The sequence below is a fragment of the Triturus cristatus genome, chromosome 6, assembly GCF_964204655.1.
Source record: "Triturus cristatus chromosome 6, aTriCri1.1, whole genome shotgun sequence".
Taxonomy (NCBI): domain Eukaryota; kingdom Metazoa; phylum Chordata; class Amphibia; order Caudata; family Salamandridae; genus Triturus; species Triturus cristatus.
The window spans coordinates 343030317-343052871 of record NC_140589.1 but is presented as its reverse complement, the minus strand read 5'-3'; the positions used below and the strand labels follow the sequence as shown (position 1 = coordinate 343052871).

Below are 22555 nucleotides of genomic sequence, written 5' to 3'. Positions count from 1 at the left end.
GGCAGGGACCGTATGTAGTGGAAAAAAAGGTTACACCTGTAACCTACAGCATTCTACTGCCCCATAGAGCCGGAGGTAAACAAATATATCATGTGAATCTCCTGAAGAAATGGGAGGAGCCCGATGTAGAACACACCCGAGCTTTACTGGCCTGTCATTCACCACAGTTAAAGATCCCTCTCCTATGAGTCAGCGACTTCACTGGACACCCTGTTCCCTTCGGAGAGGTGTTAACTGCTGAACAAAAAAACCCAGCTGGGTACATTAACAGATTCTTTTCCCAACCTCTTTTCCACAAGCCCAGGGAGAACCACCTTGGTCCAGCACGAAATAGTGACCTTACAACTACAAATCATAAAACAGAAACCATACCGCATTCCAGAAGCGCGTAGGGAGGCAGTGGAAAAGGAAGTGGTAGATATGCTCCAGGCAGGCATCATAGAGCCATCCCAGAGCAACTGGTGTTCTCCTGTTGTGATTGTGCCAAAGCCAGACGGCAGTCTGCGCTTTTGCATTGATTTCCGACAGGTGAACACCATCACAAAGTTCGACACATATCCCATGCCGCGGATAGACGAGATGGTGGAACGACTGGGCCAAGCCCACTATATGCCAACCCTAGACCTGACGAAGGGCTACTGGCAAATACCGTTAGATCCCGCTTCCAAAGAAAAAAACGCCTTTTCCACACCGTCAGGCCTATACCATTTCAACGTACTCCCGTTCGGGTTACATGGGGCCCGAGCCACATTTCAGAGGCTAATGGACCAAGTGCTACAGCCGCACCAGAAATATGCCGCGGCTTATCTTGATATTGTGGTTTTTAGCCCCACATGGGAGGACCACCTCGTGCATCTCCGATCCATATTTTCAGCACTACAGGACGCGGGTCTTACAATCAACCCCAAGAAATCCCTCTTAGGAACCAACACCATAAAATACCTGGGGTATACCATACAGGAAGGGCATATCAGACCCCAAGTGGATAAAGTCGAGGCCATCCGTGTCATTCCCAGACCCCAAACTAAGAAAGAGGTCCGTACCTTCTTAGGCTTTATAGGTTATTACAGACGGTTCATTCCCCACTTTTCGTCCATAGCCAGTCCACTCACAGACCTCCTGTCTAAAGCACATCCCTCACACATACAGACATGGACCATAGAACAGGAAGCCAGCTTTGAGGCCCTCAAACGTGCTATTTGCACCGCCCCCGTGTTACGGTGTCCTAACTTCAGTCGCACCTTTGTGCTTCAAACGGATGCCTCTGGCCACGGGTTGGGGGCGGTCCTGTATCAACCAGACTCCTGCGAAGAACTACGTCCCCTGTTGTATATCAGTAGAAAACTGTTCCCCCGGGAATCGAACTACTCTACTATAGAGAAGGAGTGTTTAGCCATTAAGTGGACTATAGAGTCCTTACACTACTACCTCTTAGGCAGACAGTTCCTTGTCCTTACCGATCACGCTCCCCTGACATGGCTAGCACAGAACAAAGACTCCAATTCCCGCATTCTCAGATGGTTTCTTGCCTTGCAACCCTTCTCGTTTCAGACTATCCACATGCCGGGTACGAAGCAAGTGAGTGCAGATTACTTGTCCAGGCATCCGTGCTATGAATGGCCCCAACGTCCATTCCTAAGGGGGGGCGACTGTAAGGAGCCGGAGGACACGGCCCGGCGGAAGTGTGGCAACACGAACGACGACGAAGAAAACAGACCGGAAGCAGCCTGTGTTCTAGTCGCGCTTGGGAGGCGTGGCGACAGCGTACAGCAACGTATAGAAAAGCATGAGGGCGGAACCAGGAAGGAGGGCAGGAGCAGCGTGGAGAAGGAGCCCGGCGGAGGAGAGAGGACGGCGGAATCGCGAGCGACCAGAAGAGAAGAGGCCAACGCGTGCGGGAGGAGAGACGGAGGCACCGACGACGAGTCAAGGAGGAGAGCGAGACCAGCGACGTCAGGCGAACCTGGAGGAGGAGCCACGAGGACGTGACCCCAGCGGAAACTGAGTACACCGCGTCCAAGCCCGGCGGCCTACAAGAGGGAGAGGACGCCCCGGGTCCAGCTGCCGCGGCCCGGTTCACGGGTCGTGGCCCCAGGCAAGTGCCATTACGGGGGTCCTTTTGGTGGGGCTGCTGGGGTGCCAGGGTGTAATCACACGGAGGCGGTAGCACTGAATCCGACAACCCCACGACCCTCGACCCTCTCACACCTACCACTTCCTCCCTGACTCCCTGACCCCGGTCTTTCCCTTTCCCTCACGACCGACCGGTGAAGGTGGCACAAACCCATAATAGAGTACCGAGCCTAACCAGGGCGTGTCTTTCTTTTTCTTTTTGGCTTCCCCGGTTCTTGGACCTCCCGGAGAGAGCGAAATCGGGAGGAAAGACAGGAAGACCAGAACAACTCCGAGGACAGGAAGAAGCAATAGGGAAATCAACCCCCATCCACGCCCTAAGCGATGAACTGGTTCTTTACGTGGAGGCTGCTATGATTTATTTCTTTAATTGTTAACCCTGTTACATCCTGCCTCCCTGACACTGTGACGCACAATAAACAGTCTATACCTGGAAAATCCCTGACACTGCCTGGTTTCTGTTCACAATCATAGACTGCCCGCAGGCATTCCCTACAATGGCCTTCAGAATTCTTTTTATAATTCATTGTAAAAAAACGAAGTATTACATGATTTTATCTTAGTTTTTAATGACTATATGCACAAAATAACTTGAACTATATATGAATTGCTTTCCTGTTTCAAAGTTTTAATCTTTTTAACTTCTTGGACATGACACTTGCATTATTGTACTACGGGTTTAATTGATCATTATGTTGCAGTAACATCTATACAAACCCAACAATGCTGTAAATCTGTACTCTGCTATATTTTTCTAGTTTTTAATGAACAGCAATGTGCTTTATTGTAATCGTAGCTTTAATGACATCTTTGTCGAAATAAAGCTTATATCAAGAAAAAATGCCACCTACAATGTCTACACATTGTGGTCCTGGTTTCCAGATCTTTATTTAGTGAAGCTTTCCTAGGTGAGATGTCTTATTAACACCATAACTTTGGACAACACAGGATTACCTTGGCGTCCATTCAAATACACTGTGTTTGAGACTTTTCCAGACCAAGATCTAATCCAAGCTTTGCAAAAAACAATAAAACATATGAACAGCAACAACACTGCTGTGAAAGACCAGTAGGATCACATGGAAAGCATGTTGCAACTAATAAAAGAGATGAATACCTGCCCCAACTTCACTCTGACCACTGGGCACACCCCAAAATCCAACACTAAATGGAAAAACAGAAACAGTTCAAAATCTGTGGTAACTGCTTCACTTGAAGGCGAGACCTTTCTAGGTATAACAAAATTGCAATAATCGTAGCAAGTTAATTTCCATGAATGCTTCAATAATAATCAGATATGCAGTGAAGTAACCCTCAATTCAAAACCCATCAGTGTGTTGATCCTGGGTCAGGAAATCTGTATGTTCCACACAATCTGCATATTAAACTGCTAGAATTATGCCCCAAGCTCTTCACTATTTTGATGCATGGGTGGGAGAGGCAGTCTGAAGGGCCAACACAGGCATCTAGTTCGTCAAATTCGTTGTAGTCCACCAAGAGAGGGGCTAAGCTACATGTAAGGATCCTGTCTCTTCCAGCTCCGGCCCTATTACTTCTGAAAACATTACTGGAGAGGCTGTATATCAAGACGGGAATGAGGAATCAGATAAATTAGAAGATCATCAGTCTCAATACAGATGCAGCTTCTCAGTTGGCTCCCACCCTTGTAGTTGATCCTGGATCTTCGTCAGAATTAATTAATTTAGATTGGCAGATGGTTATAGCTTTGTCTGTTGCGTATTCACAATGTATTCTTAACAGGAAACAAAGATTTTTGTCACAGACTTAGAACTCACTAACAACACATTCAATGAAGGAAAAATGTATAAGCCTGGCAGCCTTAAGTGGTCTGCTGCCACGGCAAGACAATATGGACAGATATCTTAGATACTTGAAGGGAAGTACTCTAAGCTGATAATGGATCAACCCCACCTTGAAATACATGAAGCACCGGTAGGATTCTTTGACGTATATGTTGTTACAGGGCAACAAAAAAATTGGATAGATGCAATAATTGTTGAGATGGGGGCATAACGGAAAATTATAAACAATTGGATGCACAAATTCAGCTACCAGACATTTAGGTATCCCTTCACACTATCTGGTATCAAGAATATGAAGCTAGCAAGGAAACGTTTAGGAGAGTACTGCACGCTTTGAATCATGCTTAGAACATATGCCAACAAATACAGGGCAATAAAACAGAAAGCTGCAGGATACCGTAAAAGATAATACTAATAATAGTAGTAAGTACTACAAATAAATAATATAACAACTAAAATCTCTGGAGGTATTATCAAATTCGGATTAGACGTAGAAACTGCAACAGGCCAAACTAGATATCCTTCAAGAAGCACCGTTTATAGGCACTTCGGTTACTAGGAAAACTTAACTTCCCACACATCAGATGACAGAAACATCTTTGGAGATTACCTTTATTTATTGTGTTTATTCTTACCAGGTAATTCATAGTGGTGCTTTCCTCCCCACGACCCATATGTCTGAAAAAGCGATGATCTGCAACTACCAATATTTTGCATGTATTTTTTAGATGGTCTGGTGTGGCTTTTTGTCTTTTCTCCCGATGAAGAATATCTGAGAATACAAAATCATAGTAGGAAAAAAATACCATTAATCTAGGAATAACTATATATTTAATAACGCATGTGTTATGAACTAAGTGTACAATCACTGAAAAAACAACTGCACAATTCATTTTCACACGGTCTATAAATACAGAAACTATGGCAAGAATAGAAACTTTTAACCAAATAGTCTGACCTATTGCAAGACATCCCTGACAATTCACCTCTCGAATACAGACTGCTTGTGCCACCCATACATAGATATGCAATATCACTAATATACATGATGTTGTTTTGTAATTGTCAGCCACCCATGGATAGGCTTAGATGTAAATGGGACCAATATTTGGGCATAAAAGAGGATGCTGCTTAGGGAGAGGCCTGTAAATATCTGTGAGACATCCCAATGCAACATGGTTTTAGGTTGGTCCAGTTTAAAATACTCGGCTGAGCCTACTACACCCGGCTCTTTAAGATGTGCAAAGCCATGTCAAATTACCGACTTAGGGGGTGTCAACAACAAGGGACTCTAATACATACATTGTAAAAATGCTCTACATTACAGCACATAGGACAGAGTACAGTGAACAGTGGTGGGCACCCCTGGTTTCGACTTGGAATTAACAAAACAGATGGTGTGCCTGGGGGCCTGGGGAGACAAAACAATCTCTAGATATACCCTGCTGTTCTATAAGACAACTCTTAGTGTGTCTAAACATGATGTGGTTCGACTCAAGAGTTGCGAAGAAGTACCCACAGTGGCACAAAAAAAGACACAATTTGGACTGGTGTATGCATGCTGAGGAGGGGGTCTATAGGGCAATAGGATGTCTGCAGAAGTTCATAAAGGTATAGGGTCTCTGGAGAGAATTCGGAGAGCTGGATTGTTAGTATATTGTATGACAGACTGGGCAAAGAGCCCATGTGTATCCTGCAGATTAACATGTCTTGATAATTTTTGGAAACACAGGGTGAAAATGTGCTGCATTGGGTGTTGAGTAGGTGATATGTCAAATGCTCTGATATGGTGAATTTGGGGAGACTCAACCCGTAACTTTAGGACAGTTGTACCCAATGTAAGTATCTCTACCGTTCTGATGTGATGTTTGTCTAGCTGTAAACCTATGCTGGTATGCAATAGTAAACAATACAATTAGTTGAAAAAAAGAATAGAAACTTTTGCAACATGTATTGGAAACTTCATCTAGGTTACCATTATACCCATGACAGAAAAAATGCAGGTTTCCGTGTATTAACCACCAAAAAGAAAAGTATGCATCTATTGGGGACAATTTTCATAATTACATATGACTTGCCTTTCATCAAACATGCTTAATTCGTCGATGACAAGTTCATGTCCAGAAGACAGCTAAACTCCTGGTACTTTTGACCGAAATTTTAAGTGTGTTTAAACTTGCCTTTAAAGCAGCTAAACGTTCTATTATTCAAATTGGGCAGGGCTTGCAGAGTTACTGAACAGTCAGGTCTCAGCAAAGCTCCAACAAATCTCCCACATAGGGCTGATTTTTGGGGGTGAAGGCAGTAACTGAGTACAGTAAAACAAGTACATGCTTTTCAGAACACGAGGCCTCTGATTTACCAGATGCTTGATGAGCAGATTTTGCCTACAGTCCATTAATCCGGTGTTGGCATAGCATTCCATTGGCAGAAATGAAGCACTTCGGTTCCTGCCGGTGGACACAGTGACAGCATGAAGTCTGAGCAAGGGTGCTTTGCAATTTGCCCATTACTGATCAGAGGACAGGATTTTGGGATCTTTGCTTTAGTAACTAGACTACCCATGTCTGACTCAGGGGTCAGGCCTTTAGCGTCGCTGTGGCATGGAACAAGGTGAATTGTGGGAGACACAGAGGAACAGGGTCATGGTAAATAGTGCCTAATGTCCTGATTGATGCTGTTGTGTTGGATGAGCACAGCACTTATGCAGCGCAGAGTGAATTTGTGACATCAGACATATCCCTAATGACTACAAACAATGGGAACAAGCATTTGCAATGCGATCGGTCTCGCCTTTGGGATCTTATATGTATTTAGCTATGCAGCACATTAGCCGGGTGCTGAAACATCTACTGTTCTTTAACATGGAGGGAAAGTAAGCACCTAACTGGCAATCTTTTAATAAAGGGACCCTCTATCAATAAGGACTTAAATTAGCAACTTCCCTCATTTTTGTTGCTTTTTGCCCTAAAATAAGATCTAGTCTTTTCAGGTTTGTTTCTGATACACCAAATTCTGATAATAATAACCTTTTCAGATATTCTATCCATCTTCTCAAAAATGATGAGGTCTGTCTGTTAAAAAAATACTGCTCTGTACCTTAAGTTTAAAATGTACATGTTATTTTTATTCTAGAAAAGACTTATTAAACACACTTTTCTGTATGCTTCCTGCAGTGGAGGAACTGTTTATGACACTGCTCAAGGCCTATGCCTGAGGAGGGAAGCAGGTACAACTCTAGCCAAAGAAATGGCGATGAGTGCCAGAGAAACTACACAAAGCTGCAAACTATCAGCTCTGGAGCACTACTCAGCATTGACTCTTCAGGACACATTTATGTGCGTTTATGTACTATTTAACTGTTGTAGGTCTCTCCAGCCCAGATGAAGGCCCCTTGTTTTGACATCAGTGCTGAAACAGCATTATTGTCATTTCTTAAAAATGGCATAGCTCACACTAAATAGCAGTTTCTCTCTTAATACTACAGTACATTTTTTCCAAATAGAACCAAGCCTCTTTGAAATCTAGTGACCCCAGCGTAACCCTCCAGGTGACCTCCTAGATTGCCACAGTCTCACTTCCCAGTAACAAAAGTCTAACACCCAGTGAACGCTGAGTCTCACTCTCCCACACACGTCATAGTGACACATTAATAAGAACAGATATACTAGGACCCTTGCTCTGCAGACAAAAAAAAGAAACCTTCCTCAGTGATCTTATAGTTTCATCTCTACTAATGCTATTGGTTCACTCTCTGGCAGTAATTCGATCGTCCCAGTTCTCAGTTAATAACTTATAATTAATTTCCCTAGTGTTCAGAGTCTCACCTACTGGTAACAAAGTATCACACCCACTGATCAAAGTCTCATTCCCTCCCACCCCTGTGACAAGTGACCGTTGTCTAACTCAATCAGTGGGAGTCCCATCCACCAAACTGACCACAGATTGATGTTCTTACACCTGTATGGTCAAAGTCCAACCCACTCCATGACCCTAGGAATTTGAGTTTGTCAGTGACTATAGTATCACTTCACAAAACCTCCCAAAATATATCCCGGATAAACCCAAAATTATACTCCAGTTGACCACAGCCTCACTCCCTAAATGGTCGTAGACTAACCACTCAGTGACCATAAAGTCTTACAACCATCCCTGACAAGTGATGCATAAATTGTCTGTCCCCCCGCGACCAGACTCTCACTTGCCCACCCACTTACTGTTGCCGTCAGGGCCTCAATCTTCCAGCATCACTTCCTATTCACCCTACAGTGTAATAACCCGAAGTGACCCCATTGCCCTCCTTGCAGCCCCACCTCCGCACTCACCCACAGCTCGCTGCCCCAGTCCATAGTCGCTCCTGGCTCCTCCGGAAGTGCGCTTCTTCGAGAATGAGGTGCGTGGGTGCTCCGAAGATAACGGACCTCCCGCTTTAGGTGGGGGTCGTCTGCTCTTGAAGATGACGATAGGGGGCACACTGCTCACAGCAATCTTCAGACGAAATCACGGAGACAGGAAGTGTTTCCAGGGAAGAGTCACAGAGCCAGCAGGAACTGGCCCGGCCCACAGCCCGAGGCTACGCCCATAACCGATGACCAGCCCTGCCCATTTGTCAAATCACGGCCCCTGTAGCACTGGGCCTCACCCACCAACTACCTGAGCTTTGGAGCAGGGTCAACTTTGAGTGGAGGATTGTCTGGATGGAAGCCTGAAGCCATGGGAGCCGGATGAGTTCAGGACACGAAAACACCTCTAAGGGAATCACCACCCCCGTGAACACATACGCACACACACACCCGCACACACTGATCTTAAGCAGATGTCAGAGCGCAATTTAAAAAAGCCTAGCAACCTGCATTGCGGAGGGTGGAAGAGTGGGAATAACATTCGCCTCTACCTAAACAAGCACCACACTCTTTATTCCCATTCAGCCGCCCTACTTCATCCGGGACACCGGGGGCAAACTTCCCGAGAGAGCTACAAGAGAGATGCGCCCCAAGTCAATTCGAGTGAACAACGGCACAGTCAGGATTGACAGCTGTGGATAAAGCGGTGCTCGGGACAAGATGGACAAGTGGCGCTGGTGGTGTCATGCGGAAGATACAGGCCGGGAGGCTCTCGGTCACAAATGGCGCCACTGACATTGCTTCAGAGCGAAGTCCAGTCAATCAGACCCAAGTACACAAGAGTAGAAAAAAGCACAGATTTCACTCACCTTCGTCTGTTTGCTTTAAGTCTGGATGCTGGTTTATTGTGATATGCAAGGGAAATCCGTGAGCAGTTACGGAACATGCTTACAGATGTCGGGTACAATATGTAGCATATTAATTCCCTCCCTTGCAGGCACGCACGTTTCAGTCTTTGAACATCTACGCCTAAGTGGGAGATAAGTGTGCAGCCGCCATGAATAAAAGGCTTGGCGTGCTGCACTTTATCAAAACATACATTTTAAAAGAAAAGCATTTTGGCGGCACGCGTGATAATAAAGTTGCGCGCCCGCCATATGCGCTTTATAAAACAAGCTGTCCCCATTGCCAAAGCAGAATGAAACAATTAGCCACAGGAGTGCGCTGAGATCGGTTCTATCGGCGCGTGTTGAGACCTCGTCTCACGCTGCACTGAAGAAAACATAGCGCGTCTTGACGAATGAAGGAGACTGTCAGGCCGCCTGTAAAGCCTCCAGTACGGGTGGGCGGGGCTAAAAGCGGACAGGGTGGCAACCAGGAGGGACTAAAAACCCTCCGGTACAATCAACAAAGTATGTTCTGAATAATAACTAACGACAAACGACGCGCACCAATCAAAATTGCAGGCGGAGCTGAGACACGACTTCTGGAACCGTATTGATTTCAAGAAGCCCTCGCATGCCGAGAGCAGCACATGCGCGCTGCTAACGCCAGGCAAGACCTAAAAAGGGAAGAAGGGCTGTTCCCAAAGATGAGAGACAAAAGGATATCCATAACAAAGAAAAGTAGTGTTATATACCATAGTCCCTGACCTCCTGATCTCTGCGCCGCTACCCCAGCTGCCCAGCTTCTTGTGACTGTTGCCTTGTGCACAGGCCTTGAGGCTGCCAGTTCCGTCCTGCAGTTCCTGCTTGCTGATTCGCATATTTGGTAATTTCATTCCTGAACCACTGCGCTGTTTATTTTTATTCTATTCATTTTCACATTGTATTTAGCTCCCTTTTTCTTTGCCGCAGTGCCTGTGCCACTGCACTATTAATTTTATTTATTTTTTTCAATTGTATTTAGCTCCCTTGTATTTTTCCCCCTAGTGCCTGTGCCTCTCCATCAGCACCCCTGTTCCTGGCCTCTGTGCACTCCCGCATTTCTCCCTCTCCCGCCGTTTTACGATCACTGCTCTGCCGCCTCCCTGACAGTCCCTCCTACCACCCAGGACTACTTATAGAGGTCGCTGCGCAGATCCAGAGAGTAGCCACTGACCTCCTGGTCTCTGTGTCACTCCACCCGCTGCTCCTGCCCAGCTCCTCGTGACCATTGCCTGGTGCACAGCCCTAGGGGCCGCCGGTTCGGTCCTGCAGTTCCAGCTCACGGCCTGGCGTATTTGGTGATTTTTTTTCTGACCCACTGTGCTGTTTATTGTTATACTATTTATTTTGACAATGCATTTAGCCCCCTGTTCTTTCCCTCTAGTGCCTGTGCCACTACACAGTTTTTTTAAAATTGATTTTGACATGTATTCAGCTTCCTTTTATTTTTCCCCCTAGTGCCTGTGCCTTTCCATCAGCCCGCATGCTCCCGGACTCTGCCCGCTCCCGTCGTTTTCCGATAGTCATACTTCCACCTCCCTGACAGCCCCTCCCACCTCCCAGGATTACTTACGGAGGCCGCCATGCGGCCACGCGCAACTGGCATGCCACCAGCGCACCAAAGGCAAGCCCATCTGCGCCCGTCTGCGCTTGGACCGAGCCCAGCGCCAGAAACTTTGGCCCTCTGCACTCCCACAAATACTCTGCTGCTGACCTCTATGCCCTGGATCCCGAACGCAACAACAACTGCTGCCTTATATTGCCACACTCCACAGCGGGACCTTTAACCTGCATTCGCTGCTGGTTCACCTCCACCCCAGCACCAACCATCATCAAAGCTACCATCGCCACACCAGCCCTGACTACCGAGACCTCCCCGGAACACCATAGCTGCCTCCGGATCAGCGCCAGATCTCTCTGCAAACATGCCACCGAAGTCTGGGACACCATCTCTACCCTCACCCGACATTCATTAGAGAGACCTGGCTCATCCCTGCATCCACCCTGGACATCACCACGGCAACACCCATCAGCTACAAGATGAGACACTGTGACGTACCAACAGACATGAAGGTGGCATCCCCATTACACACAAATAATCGATCACATGCACCATCACCAATGAAACTGCGCCGATCATGGAACACAAACTTCCAGCTCCGCACCGACAATAAAACCACCATCAAAGGCACCCTCGCATACAGAATGGCAGGACCACAAACTGGCCTCAGTGACACCATTGCTGAATTCATCACCACGCTCGCCATCAAATCCGAACACTACGTCTTCCAGGGAGACCACAACTTCCACCTGGACGATTCAACTAACACCACTTCACCGACCTTCTGGAAAAACTGGACAATATCGGCCTCATGCAGCTGGTCACGGACCTCACACACAGCAGGACACACGCTGGACCCCATCTTCACGTGCAGCAAAATAATCCGATAAAGCCTCGGAACTCACCTGGTCGGACCACTTCATCATACACTTCACCCTCACCAGACCTCCTTGCTCCACCCCTAACCACCACAGCGCTCCCTGCCTTTGCTGGACCAAGGTCACTCAGCAACAATGAAATAACGTCCTAGGCATCACACAGCCCAACGTCACCACAAACTTGGACCAGCAGTAGACAACTTCAACACCTGGATCACCAGCACCACCAAACAAGTCACTTCCACCAAACCAGCCAAAAGGCACAGACCTACCAGATGAGCAAGCTGGTACACTCCGGAACTCAGCCCATCGAAGCACAGGTGCCATAAAACTGGAAACAAGATGGTGCACCAGCAGGAACCACACCGACCGAGCCATCATCAAATCAGCCTTCAACGACTACCACCACCAGCTCAAAGCCGCAAAAAAGGAGGTCCTGACCCACCAGATCGAGAATCGTACCAACCAAAACAAGGAACTCTTCATCATAGTCAGAGAGTTCACCAGCCCACCAGCCACCAAAAACCCGATCCCCTCCTCACAAAAGGAATATGCTACTTACCAGTATGCATCTGTTCTTGGCATGTAGAGCTGCAGATCTACACACTTTTGCATAGATCGCCATCTGGTGTTGGGTCCGGATGTTTGCAGTTTGTTTTTCCTCTTGGAAAGTCTTTGGAAGTCACGAGGTCGGTGACTCATCCCTTGGTTCGTATTGCGCATGGGTTTCGGCTCCATCCTCAGATTGTTTTTCGCCAACAGGGAAAGATGGAGCGTAGTAATAACAGTGAAGGAACCCATGTGTGTTGTATCTAAATAAGATAGACTGGAACAGATACAGGTAGCCGGGGAGGGCATGTGTAGATCTGCAGCTCTACATGCCAAGAACAGATGCATACCGGTAAGTAGCATATTCCGTTCGAGGCATATGAGCTGCAGATTACACACTTTTGCATAGACTATAAAGCAGTTCCCAACCTTAGCGGCGACCACCCGTATCTGTTGCAGTGGTTTGAAATAGTGTTTTCAGTACAGCCTGGCCCACACTAGCTTGTTGCTTGGTTTGCACATCTACACAGTAATGTTTAGTGAAAGTGTGCGGTGTTGACCATGTAGCTGCCTTGCAGATATCATCTAATGGGATGTTCCCTAGAAAAGCCATAGAAGCCCCTATCTTTCTTGTAGAGTGGGCTTTAGGGGGAACAGATAGCGTGTGTTTTGCTTTGTGGTAGCAAATCTGTATGCATTTTACAATCCACCTAGCTATCCCTGATTTAGAGATGGGGTTGCCTTTATGAGGTGGAGAGAAAGAGACAAACAGTTGCTTTGTCTTTCTGAAAAGTTGTGTTCTCTGGATATAGTAAAGCAAGGCCCTTTTAACATCCAGTGTGTGTAGAGCCTTTTCTTCAACAGTTTGAGGTTGCGAGAAAAAACCCGGTAATTCTATCGATTGGTTTAGATGAAAGGGTGAGATGACTTTGGGTAGGAATTTTGGGTTGGTACGGAGGACAACCTTGTTCGGGTGCATTTGGAGAAAAGGTTCTTTATAGTAAGTGCTTGTATCTCACTGACACTTCTAAGGGAGGTGATGGCTACAAGGAAAGCTGTTTTCCATGTGAGGAATTGCAGTTCGCATTTATGCAAAGGTTGGAAAGGCGGTCCCATTAGCCTTGTGAGAACTATATTTAAGTTCCACACGGGTGAGGGTGGCACTCTGGGGGGAATTATTCGTTTTAGGCCTTCCATGAAGGCTTTAATGGCAGGCACTCTGAAAAGTGATAGGTGCTGTCTGTTTTGTAGGTAAGCGGCAATTGCTGCGAGGTGTAGCCGAATGGATGTATATGCTAGGTTACATTTTTGTAGATGGAGTTAGTAGCATATGATATGCTGTATGGATGCGTCTAGAGGGTTGATTGTGTTGTTATGGCAATAAACAACAAATCTTTTCCACTTGGCAGCGTAGCAGGCTCTAGTTGTAGGGCGTCTAGCTTCTCTGATAACGTTCATACAGTCGGGGGGAAGGTTAAGGTATCCGAATTCTAGGATCTCAGGAGCCAGATCGCAAGGTTGAGCTGAGCTGGGTCCGGGTGTCTGATCTCTCCATGGTTCTGGGTTAGGAGGCATGGTGAGAGGTGTAACTTTTGGTGTGGCACTACCGAGAGTTCCAGCAGCGTGGTGTACCACGGTTGTCTGGCCCATGTTGGAGCTACTAGAATCAGTGTGAGGCAGTGCTGTTGTAGCTTTCGCACCACTAATGGAATTAGTGGGAGAGGTGGAAAGGCGTACGCAAATATGCCTGACCAGTTCATCCATATCGCATTGCCTTTGGACAATGGGTGTGGGTATCTGGCGGCGAAGCTTGGGCATTTTTTGTTTTCGTGGGTGGCGAATAGGTCTATCTGTGGATGCCCCCACATCTGAAAGAACGGGTAAAGAACCTGCGGGTGAAGTTCCCACTCGTGGATCTGCTGCGTCTGTCTGCTGAGCAGATCTGCCATGGTGTTTTGAACTCCTGGGACATGCTGGGCTAGGAGAAAGTTTTTGTGTGGAATTGCCCATCTCCATATGCTCTGTGCTAGTTGAGAGAGTTGTGGAGAGTGTGCCGCCTTGTTTTTGGATGTAGTACATGGCGGTCATGTTGTCTGTGAGGATAAGGACTGCCTTGCCTAAAATCTGTGTGTGAAAGGATTTTAGGGCTAGAAAGATTGCCAGTAACTCCAGATGATTGATTTGGAGTAACTTTTGTTGCGGCGTCCATGTGCCCTGCACTGTGAGGTGTAGTAGATGAGCTCCCCAGCCGGAGAGCGATGCGTCTGTTATCAGGATTATTTGTGGAACCGGGTCCAGGAACGGTCGACCTCTGGAAAGATTTGTGGTGTTCCACCACTACAGAGAGCGATGGGTGCGACCGTCTACCAACACCAGATCTGTCAATTGCCCCTGGGCCTGGTTCCATTGGCGCGCTAAGCACTCTTGGAGTGGACGCATCTGGAGTCTTGCATGAGGCACTATGAAAATGCAAGAGGCCATCATCCCTATCAGTTGCATAAACACTCTTGCTGGGAGGGAATGTTGAAGTATGAATTTTTGACGCAAAGCCTGAATGCTTGCAATCCTGGCCGGATTGGGGTAGGCTATGGCTTTTGAGGTGTGTATAGTGGCACCGAGATATTGCTTTATGTGGGATGGTGTTAGCTGGGACTTTTGGTGGTTCACCGTGAAGCCTAGTTGGTGAAGTAGTTGGATTGTAGTGGCGGTGTGGTGTACACATTGGTTGTAGGACGCGGCTTTTATCAGCCAGTCGTCCAGATATGGGAAGACGTGAATGTGCTGTCTTCTGAGATGTGCCGCCACTACCGCTAGGCACTTGGTGAATACCTGTGGTGCTGTTGTGACCCCGAATGGGAGCACTTTGAACTGGTAGTGTTGCCCGTCCACTACGAATCTGAGATACTTTCTGTGGGCATGGTGTACCGGAATGTGAAAGTATGCGTCTTTCAAGTCCAGTGTGGTGAGAAAGTCGTTCTGGGAGAGGAGCGGAAGTACCTGCTGAAGTGTTACCATGTGAAAATGGTCCGAATGTATGTATGTGTTTAGAGGCCGGAGATCTAAGATAGGTCATAGAGTCTCGTCTCTTTTTGGTATCAGAAAATATAGGGAGTAGACCCCTACATTTTGCTGATTGGGGGGGACCTGTTCTATTGCGTGTTTTTGTAGGAGGGAGATTACCTCCTGTTTTAGTAATGTGGAATGTTCTTGTGACATTGGGCGTTGCCTGGGTGGAATGTTGGGGGGGGGGTTGATGTGAGTTCTAGACAGTACCCTGAACGAATAATTTGGGTCACCCATTTGTCTGATGTGATGGACTCCCAGACTTGAAGGAAATTTTGTAGTCTGCCCCCGACCGGAGTGGGATGGTCTGGAGGGAGCAGGGGAAAGTCATTGAGTAGGCGGTGTGGCAGAGCGGGCGGTATTTTTTTTGCCTCTGTCTTTATTGTTATTGCCTCTATAGCTGCCTCTTTGATAACCCCTTGTGAAGGTGGACTGAGGAGGGGATTTGTAGGACGTGGACGCGCTATCTGAGGAGTAGCCTCTGCCCGTGCCCCGAAAGGAAGAGCGACGAAAGGAGCGCCTAGGAGGGTGTGACTGTAGGGCTCCCATAGATTTCGCCGTGTCTTTCTTCATCTTCTCGAGGGCCTCATCTACCTTTGGACCGAATAAATGTTCTTGATCAAATGGATGGTTTAATATGGAGGCCTGTACCTCAAGTTTAAAGCCTGAAACTCTCAGCCAAGCATTGCGACGGAGGAGGACGCTGGTGTTAATGGCCCTGGAGGCTGTGTCTGCTGCGTCTAAGGCACAGCGTATAGAGGTATTAGTTATGGTCTTACCCTCTTGAATTAATTCATTGGCCCTATTTTTGTATTTTTCTAAGAGATGGTGCATGATGGTTTCTAGTTCATCATAATGCGCTCTGTCGTATCTGGCCAATAGCGCTTGAGTGTTGGCGATACGCCATATATTGGCTGCCTGTGACGCAATGCGTTTTCCTGATGCGTCCAGGAGTTTTGACTCTTTATCAGGCGGTGGTGCTTCGCCTGACGCCTGGGAATTTGATCTCTTCCTTGCAGTGGATACCACTAGGGAATCTGGCCCTTTGATGTAGGCAGGATCTGTGGGGGCAGCTTTATACTTTTTCTCTATGCGTGGGTTTAGGACCCTAGCCCTGACTGGGTCTTTAAAAACCTCTGGCGCATGTTTTATTACCCCTTTGAGCATAGGTAGTATAGCAGTAGACCTATGTGCAGTATCAAAGGTGTCTTGGAGGAAATCTTCCTCTACTGGGTCAGTGTGTAGCTCTACCCCGTGATAATGTGCCGCCCTCTGAAGTAGGTGGTGAAAACCTAATGAGTCTTCTGGTGGAGATGGCCTGGATGGATAAAGGTCATCCTGTGGGACATCTGGAATGTCTGGATTATTATAATCATCCCATGGGTCTGGGGATCCTGTAGGGGTGGGGTCTTGTGGCACATCTGCTGGGTCGTAGTATGGGTCCCCCTGATCATCATGGTCTGGAGACGGGGTCGGAGAGCGATGAGGCAGGGGTGGAGAAGGCGGAGGGGGCGGAGGTAGAGAGGGTGGAGGAGGTGGGGAAGGCACTATGAAAGGGGAGGTAGCACAGTCCTTCCTCTTTGGAGGTGGAGGTGGAGCTGGTTTGTCCAAATGTCTCTTTTTAGAAGACAGTGCCAAATGTCCAGTTTTTGGATCCTTGGTAAGTGTCTTTTGCAAAGGATCCGGTGTAAATAGTTCTTGCGACACTGGCTGTTCGGTCAGCGCCGAAGTTTTCGGGGCCGATGGCTTTTTAGGCTTGTCTGTGCCGTGCTTTTTTGGAACCTCCGATTTTTTGTTCGGTGCCGAGACAGGCTTCGGCGCGGGAGTGTCGATGCCGAGGGCCTTATGATGTTTGGTCGGCACCGAGACGCTGGGTTTCGACACCGAGGGCTTTGGTGCGGAGCTCGGTGTAGAGGTAGAGGCCGATCTCTCCTTCGGTGCCGAAGGGTGTTTTTCGGCACCGCTGGTAGGCTGGCTCGAGCCCGAGCCGCCGGAAGGCTTATTAGGCTTCTTCACCGGGCCCGAAGGTGGGGTGGTTGAAGCAGTGTCTTTGGTCTTGCCTAGGCCCGGAGGCGAAGGCGTGACCGAAGCCTTTTTGGGTGTCGGCGCGGGTGTGGGAGGGGGTATTTTACTCACGACCCTCTGTGCCGGGGTGATGTCCTCCACATCCGAGTCGTCGGCTTCGGAAGCACTGACTAGGTCCTCTTCGGTGTGCTGCTGTACCGGAGCTTCGATGTCGTCCCCGAAGATGTTGACTGGAACGGAAGTCGAGGAGTGCGCCATTTTTCGTCTGGCCCTTCGATCTCGAATAGTGTTTTGGGATCTAAAAGACTTGCAGGCGGGACAGTCTCGAGCCTCGTGTTCAGGGGAGAGGCAGCGGTTGCACACCTCATGAAGATCGGTGTGGGGTTATTTGGACCCACATCGATGGCACTTCTTGAATGGAGTTCTTTCCATCAGCCGGGACCGGAGCCTGTATAGGCCCGAAGGCCGCCGTCGATGACTGGAATCGAAGGTGTGTCGAAGAAGAAGGTGATTGTGGAGATCAGGATCTGAACAATACCGCGGAGAGCGAGGATTCCGCTTCGATCGTCGAACTGGAATGTTCGGAACCGGAGCGCGAAGTATTACATCCGAGCCCGATGGCGGAAAAAAACAATCTGAGGATGGAGCCGAAGCCCATGCGCAATACGAACCAAGGGAGGAGTCACCGACCTCGTGACTTCCAAAGACTTTCCAAGAGGAAAAACAAACTGCAAACATCCGGGCCCAACACCAGATGGCGATCTATGCAAAAGTGTGTAATCTGCAGCTCATATGCCTCGAACACTCTGTGATGCCCTCTCTGACCCCTTCCACAACAAGGCAGCAACCATGTATGAAAACTTCGATCTTTAACTCCCTGACCCCCTCCACATCTCATCGACTACCACAGACGAACACATGCTCACCGCATTGGTTACAACTCAGCACACCAAACACAACCACGATTATGACCTCCATCCATTTGGAAGCACCCACAGACTCATGCCCCCACCAGCTTTTCAACCTCGGAAGAGACGAGATCAGCCAACAACTCACTAGCATCCTCAACGCCTCCATAACCTCAGCCACCTTTCCCGACGCCTGGAAACACGCAGAGGTGAGACCCACCTCAAGAAACATTCAGCAGACCCCAATGAGCTTCAGAACTATTGTTCCAGCTTTCTGCTCCCATTCCCTGCCAAAGTCCTGGAGAAGGCCATCAACCTCTAACTCACCGGACACCTGGAGAGGAACAACCTACTAGACTCTTCCAGATCAGGCTTCAGAGCCAACTACAGCACCGAGACAGCCCTGATCGCAGTAACAGCGGAGAATCAGCCACCCTGGTCCTGCTTGACCTCTCTGCGGCCTTCAACAAAGTCTGTCACCACACACTCATCGACCAACTATGCCAGATTGGAATCATAGACAATGCGCTCAGATGGATGGCATCCTTCCTCACTGGACGCACCTAGAGAGTTTGCTTCTGTCCCTTCACCTCACAACCCAAGCAGACCATCTACTGCAAACCCCAAATCTCCACCCCCAGTCCTTCTCTCTTCAACATCTACATGACACCACTTGCAGACATCGTCAAATTGCACAACATCAACATCATCTCCTGTGCCGATAATACGGAGCTCATCCGCTCGATCTCAGCGAACTCCACATATGTGAAGACCAACTTCTAAACTGTATGAAGAATGCCTCAGCCTGAATGAAGCACAACTTCCTGAAGCTCAACACGGACAAGACCGAATTTATGATCTTCGGCAGACATACCGTCCTTTGAAATGAATCCTGGCGGCCAGTGGATCTTGGACCTGCCCCATAGCCAAAAGAACATGCCCGCAACCTCTGCATCATCCTGGCCAGAAAACTCTCCATGAGACGTCAGGTCAATGAAGTCTCCTCAGCCTGCTTCAACACGCTGCACAAAGTTTTCAAGTGGCTCCTTATCAGACCAGGAAAACGGTGACGCAGGCCCTCATCACCAACCGACTTGACTACTGCAATGCACTCTATGCAGGCATCACCACCCAACTCATGCAGAGTGTACAGACGATCCAAAACTCAGTTGCCAGACTAATTCTCAACCAGCCCAAGAGGCCCCACATCACCCAACACCTGAAGGACCTCCACTGGCTCCCCTTCCAGAAGAGATGCCAATTCAAACTTTTGACCCACGCCTACAAAGTCCTCCACCAAGAACCCACCTACATGAGCCCCTGCCTGCATTTCCACTGACCTCCCAGGAACCTCCGCTTCGCACACCGCACCCTCGCACAGATACCACGCACCCACTGCTGCAGCTCCGGAGGACGCTCCTTCTCCTACCTCCCCACCAAAGCCTGGAACACCCTACACATCTGCACCACACGCTCCCTGACCATCTTCAGGAAGAAACACAAGACCTGGCTCTTTGAATAAGAGGATACTTTTCTGGGTGATAAGCCGCACTATACAAGTACAACTTGATTGACTAATTGATTGAGATCTATGAAAACATAGTACTGCACCATCAATAGTAAAGATATTTAACCAATCCTTAAGCAAACTATCCTTAAGGACTTGAAACATTCCAGATGAATTCAAATCAGCAATAGCTGCCCCATTATTGGAAAAGCTCTTTCTTGATATCACTGATCCAGTTAATTTTAGTCCAATTTAGCGAATTTTCTATGCGCCCAAATTGTTAAGAGAAAAAAACACAACTTTGTTGAAAATACTGGCCTAAGCATGGTTTAAGCCTCACCAAGTGATAGCGGATGGTGGCAGTGTCAGTGTGCTGATCAGGTCAGATCTCTCCAAAACATTGACTTTGGAGGTCTCAGGGGCATCAGGCAGACTGCTTAGCTTGTGGCACGACCTTATAATGAATTGATTCACTCTTTCAGTAATGGGACCCAGGTCAGGCCACTTAGATCCAACTCAAAACCATTCTGGTGAGCATGCCCACAATGATCCTTAAACTTTCCTTTGCTTTTTAATTCATTTCTGCAGCCCCTTACTTGTCTGCAAAATGGATATAATATTAGCATGTACATGTGCACATGGATAGACATATTCTATTTATTCTACAAGAACTCTTCTAAGATTCTCCAACTGATTTAACTGTCGCTGTTGATGCAAAACACTTAAGAAAAGAAACACATTTCTGGAACATGAATCTGTCCAAAACTGAGATCATACTTACTAAAAACCAGCTGTACAAAGAGGTTGGCAACCTAAGCCTCGTTCCCATCCCCTAGCCCCCAAGCCAGCAGGATGCTGTAAGAAATTTGGAGCAGGTGCTAGATCCCGAGAGGTTTAAAAAAATAATTAGCCACTTCTTCAAAAGCCTGTTTTTTAAGCATATGCAAATTCTTCACAAGCTGTTCCCAAACATCTCGATCTTTTACCACCAATGCCATTGTGCAATCTTCTACTGACTCAAGTCATTCAATCTACTTAGAGCTCCAGACAAAAAGTATCAGTCATCTGCAACACATTTAGAATACATCAGTGACACCCCTTCTAGGTCTCAAGACATTTGGGCCACCTCTGTTGGTATCACTGGTTAGCATTAAATAAGATAATTATATTGAAATCTGCCTGCATGGTGGAGCAAATGTTCTTATAGATGTGGCCCCAGCTACTTGTCAAAAAGGTTTTAAAACTACACTTTTAGGATTATTTTAAGACCCTGTTTAAGGTTGTTAAAATTAAATAGGAAAAGTGGGATAGTAGAGCCTTAACAATTCAGGGAGCACAGGTGTAAGATTCCATCCCATTGGTAATCAAAGCTGAAACAAATCACGAAAAAGTTTTGAAACAAAAAACCTTGAACTTTACAATACAATTGGTGGTTTTATCCAATGGCTGAAATATTCAGGACTGTTTTTCTGTATATAGCACAACTTTGACAAATACTTCCATAATGAGATGAAATATGATTGTATAAACTCTGATGACCCTCCTACAAGCCTCTTATACTTTCTTCCCTGCCAGCCCACTGTGCTTACAAAATTGTTACATCCCATAACAAGATCATGGCTTAAAAATTCCAGCCTTTCCAGCACTCTCCAGGTGCCTTCTGCCTTAAACTATCAAATCACTCACTCTCTTGTAGAGTGTCCTCATCTCTCTTTTCAAATAATTTAATCTCTTCCTCATCATGGTGAAACCCCATACGTTCAGCAGTGTTGCTACCTGTAAAGTAGAAAAACGTGACAAACCCATTCTTTCCCTGTAATTATTATTATTTTTTTTTTTTGAAAAACCTTTATTTAAAAATCAGGACACAGCTATTCAGCCGACAACCCGGAGGTTCGGCAGCATCGATAATTAGAAACAGTGATGCGTCCCCAGTAAAGTACAAAGAGAAGTGCAAAGGTTCAATTTTAAACAAACACAAAAAGCACAGCAAACCCCAGCAAGGCAAGAACACTAAAAACCATGGTGAGAGCCCCCAGGGGAGGCCGGACCCCACTCATCTACCAGTTACAAGATAGTGTAAGGAGGAAGAGGGGGGACAGCAGAGGCCCAAATAGCTCATAAACCAGACTGTGCTGGAAAGAAGGTCAGGGGGAAAGCTGTTCCTCGGGCGGTTCCAGATCAGGGGCAAGACATATTCCCCCCCTGTATTGATTCCACCGCCCCCAGATGGCGTGCCACTTCCGGGGGCGGCCTCTAGAGCAATAGACTGTCTTCTCCCTAAACATGCTCCAGTCCATGTTCTCTTTCCACGCAGTCAGTGTGGGGGGCCCCGAGGAGCCCCACAATCGCGCGATATCCCTCTTAGCGACCATGTTACCCAGTGTCACCCATTGGGTCCGCGCCTCATCGAGGTCAGTGGGCCCCCAGATATTCAGGAGACAGCACCGCGCCTCCGGCTGCAGAGCAATGCCTGTCACCTCCCCCATTACTGCATGGACTCCCCTCCAGAATTCCACAATGACACCACACTCCCAAATGATGTGCAGGAAAGTACCAACCATACCACACCCCCTCCTGCACAGGCCGTCCTCCGAGAACCCCATGTGGACCAGCCTTGGCCCCGTCACATACACTCGGTGCAGTATTTTAAGCTGCACCAGCCTCAGGCGCGACGGGATCGCAACCTCCTTAGGGGAAGAAACAGCTGACTGCCAATCCTCATCATCTAGCTCGAGGCCATCCCTAGTCCACTGGTCCCTCAGCCCCAGAAGCATGTCCGCCCGGACGTTTATAAGTTTCTTATATATGAGCGAGATCGTGCTCTCGGGCATATGGC

At 47.6% G+C, this 22555-nt stretch overlaps 1 protein-coding gene across 1 annotated transcript in view; it reads right to left on the bottom strand.

Moving 5' to 3' along the window:
* Positions 1-22555, bottom strand: part of ADAM17 (ADAM metallopeptidase domain 17) — a 597876-nt gene that overhangs the window by 362298 nt on the left and 213023 nt on the right. The window contains exon 6 of the mRNA XM_085610726.1: positions 4592-4728. Coding sequence (XP_085466852.1) covers positions 4592-4728 — 137 coding nt within the window. The remainder of the gene's footprint in view (positions 1-4591; positions 4729-22555) is intronic.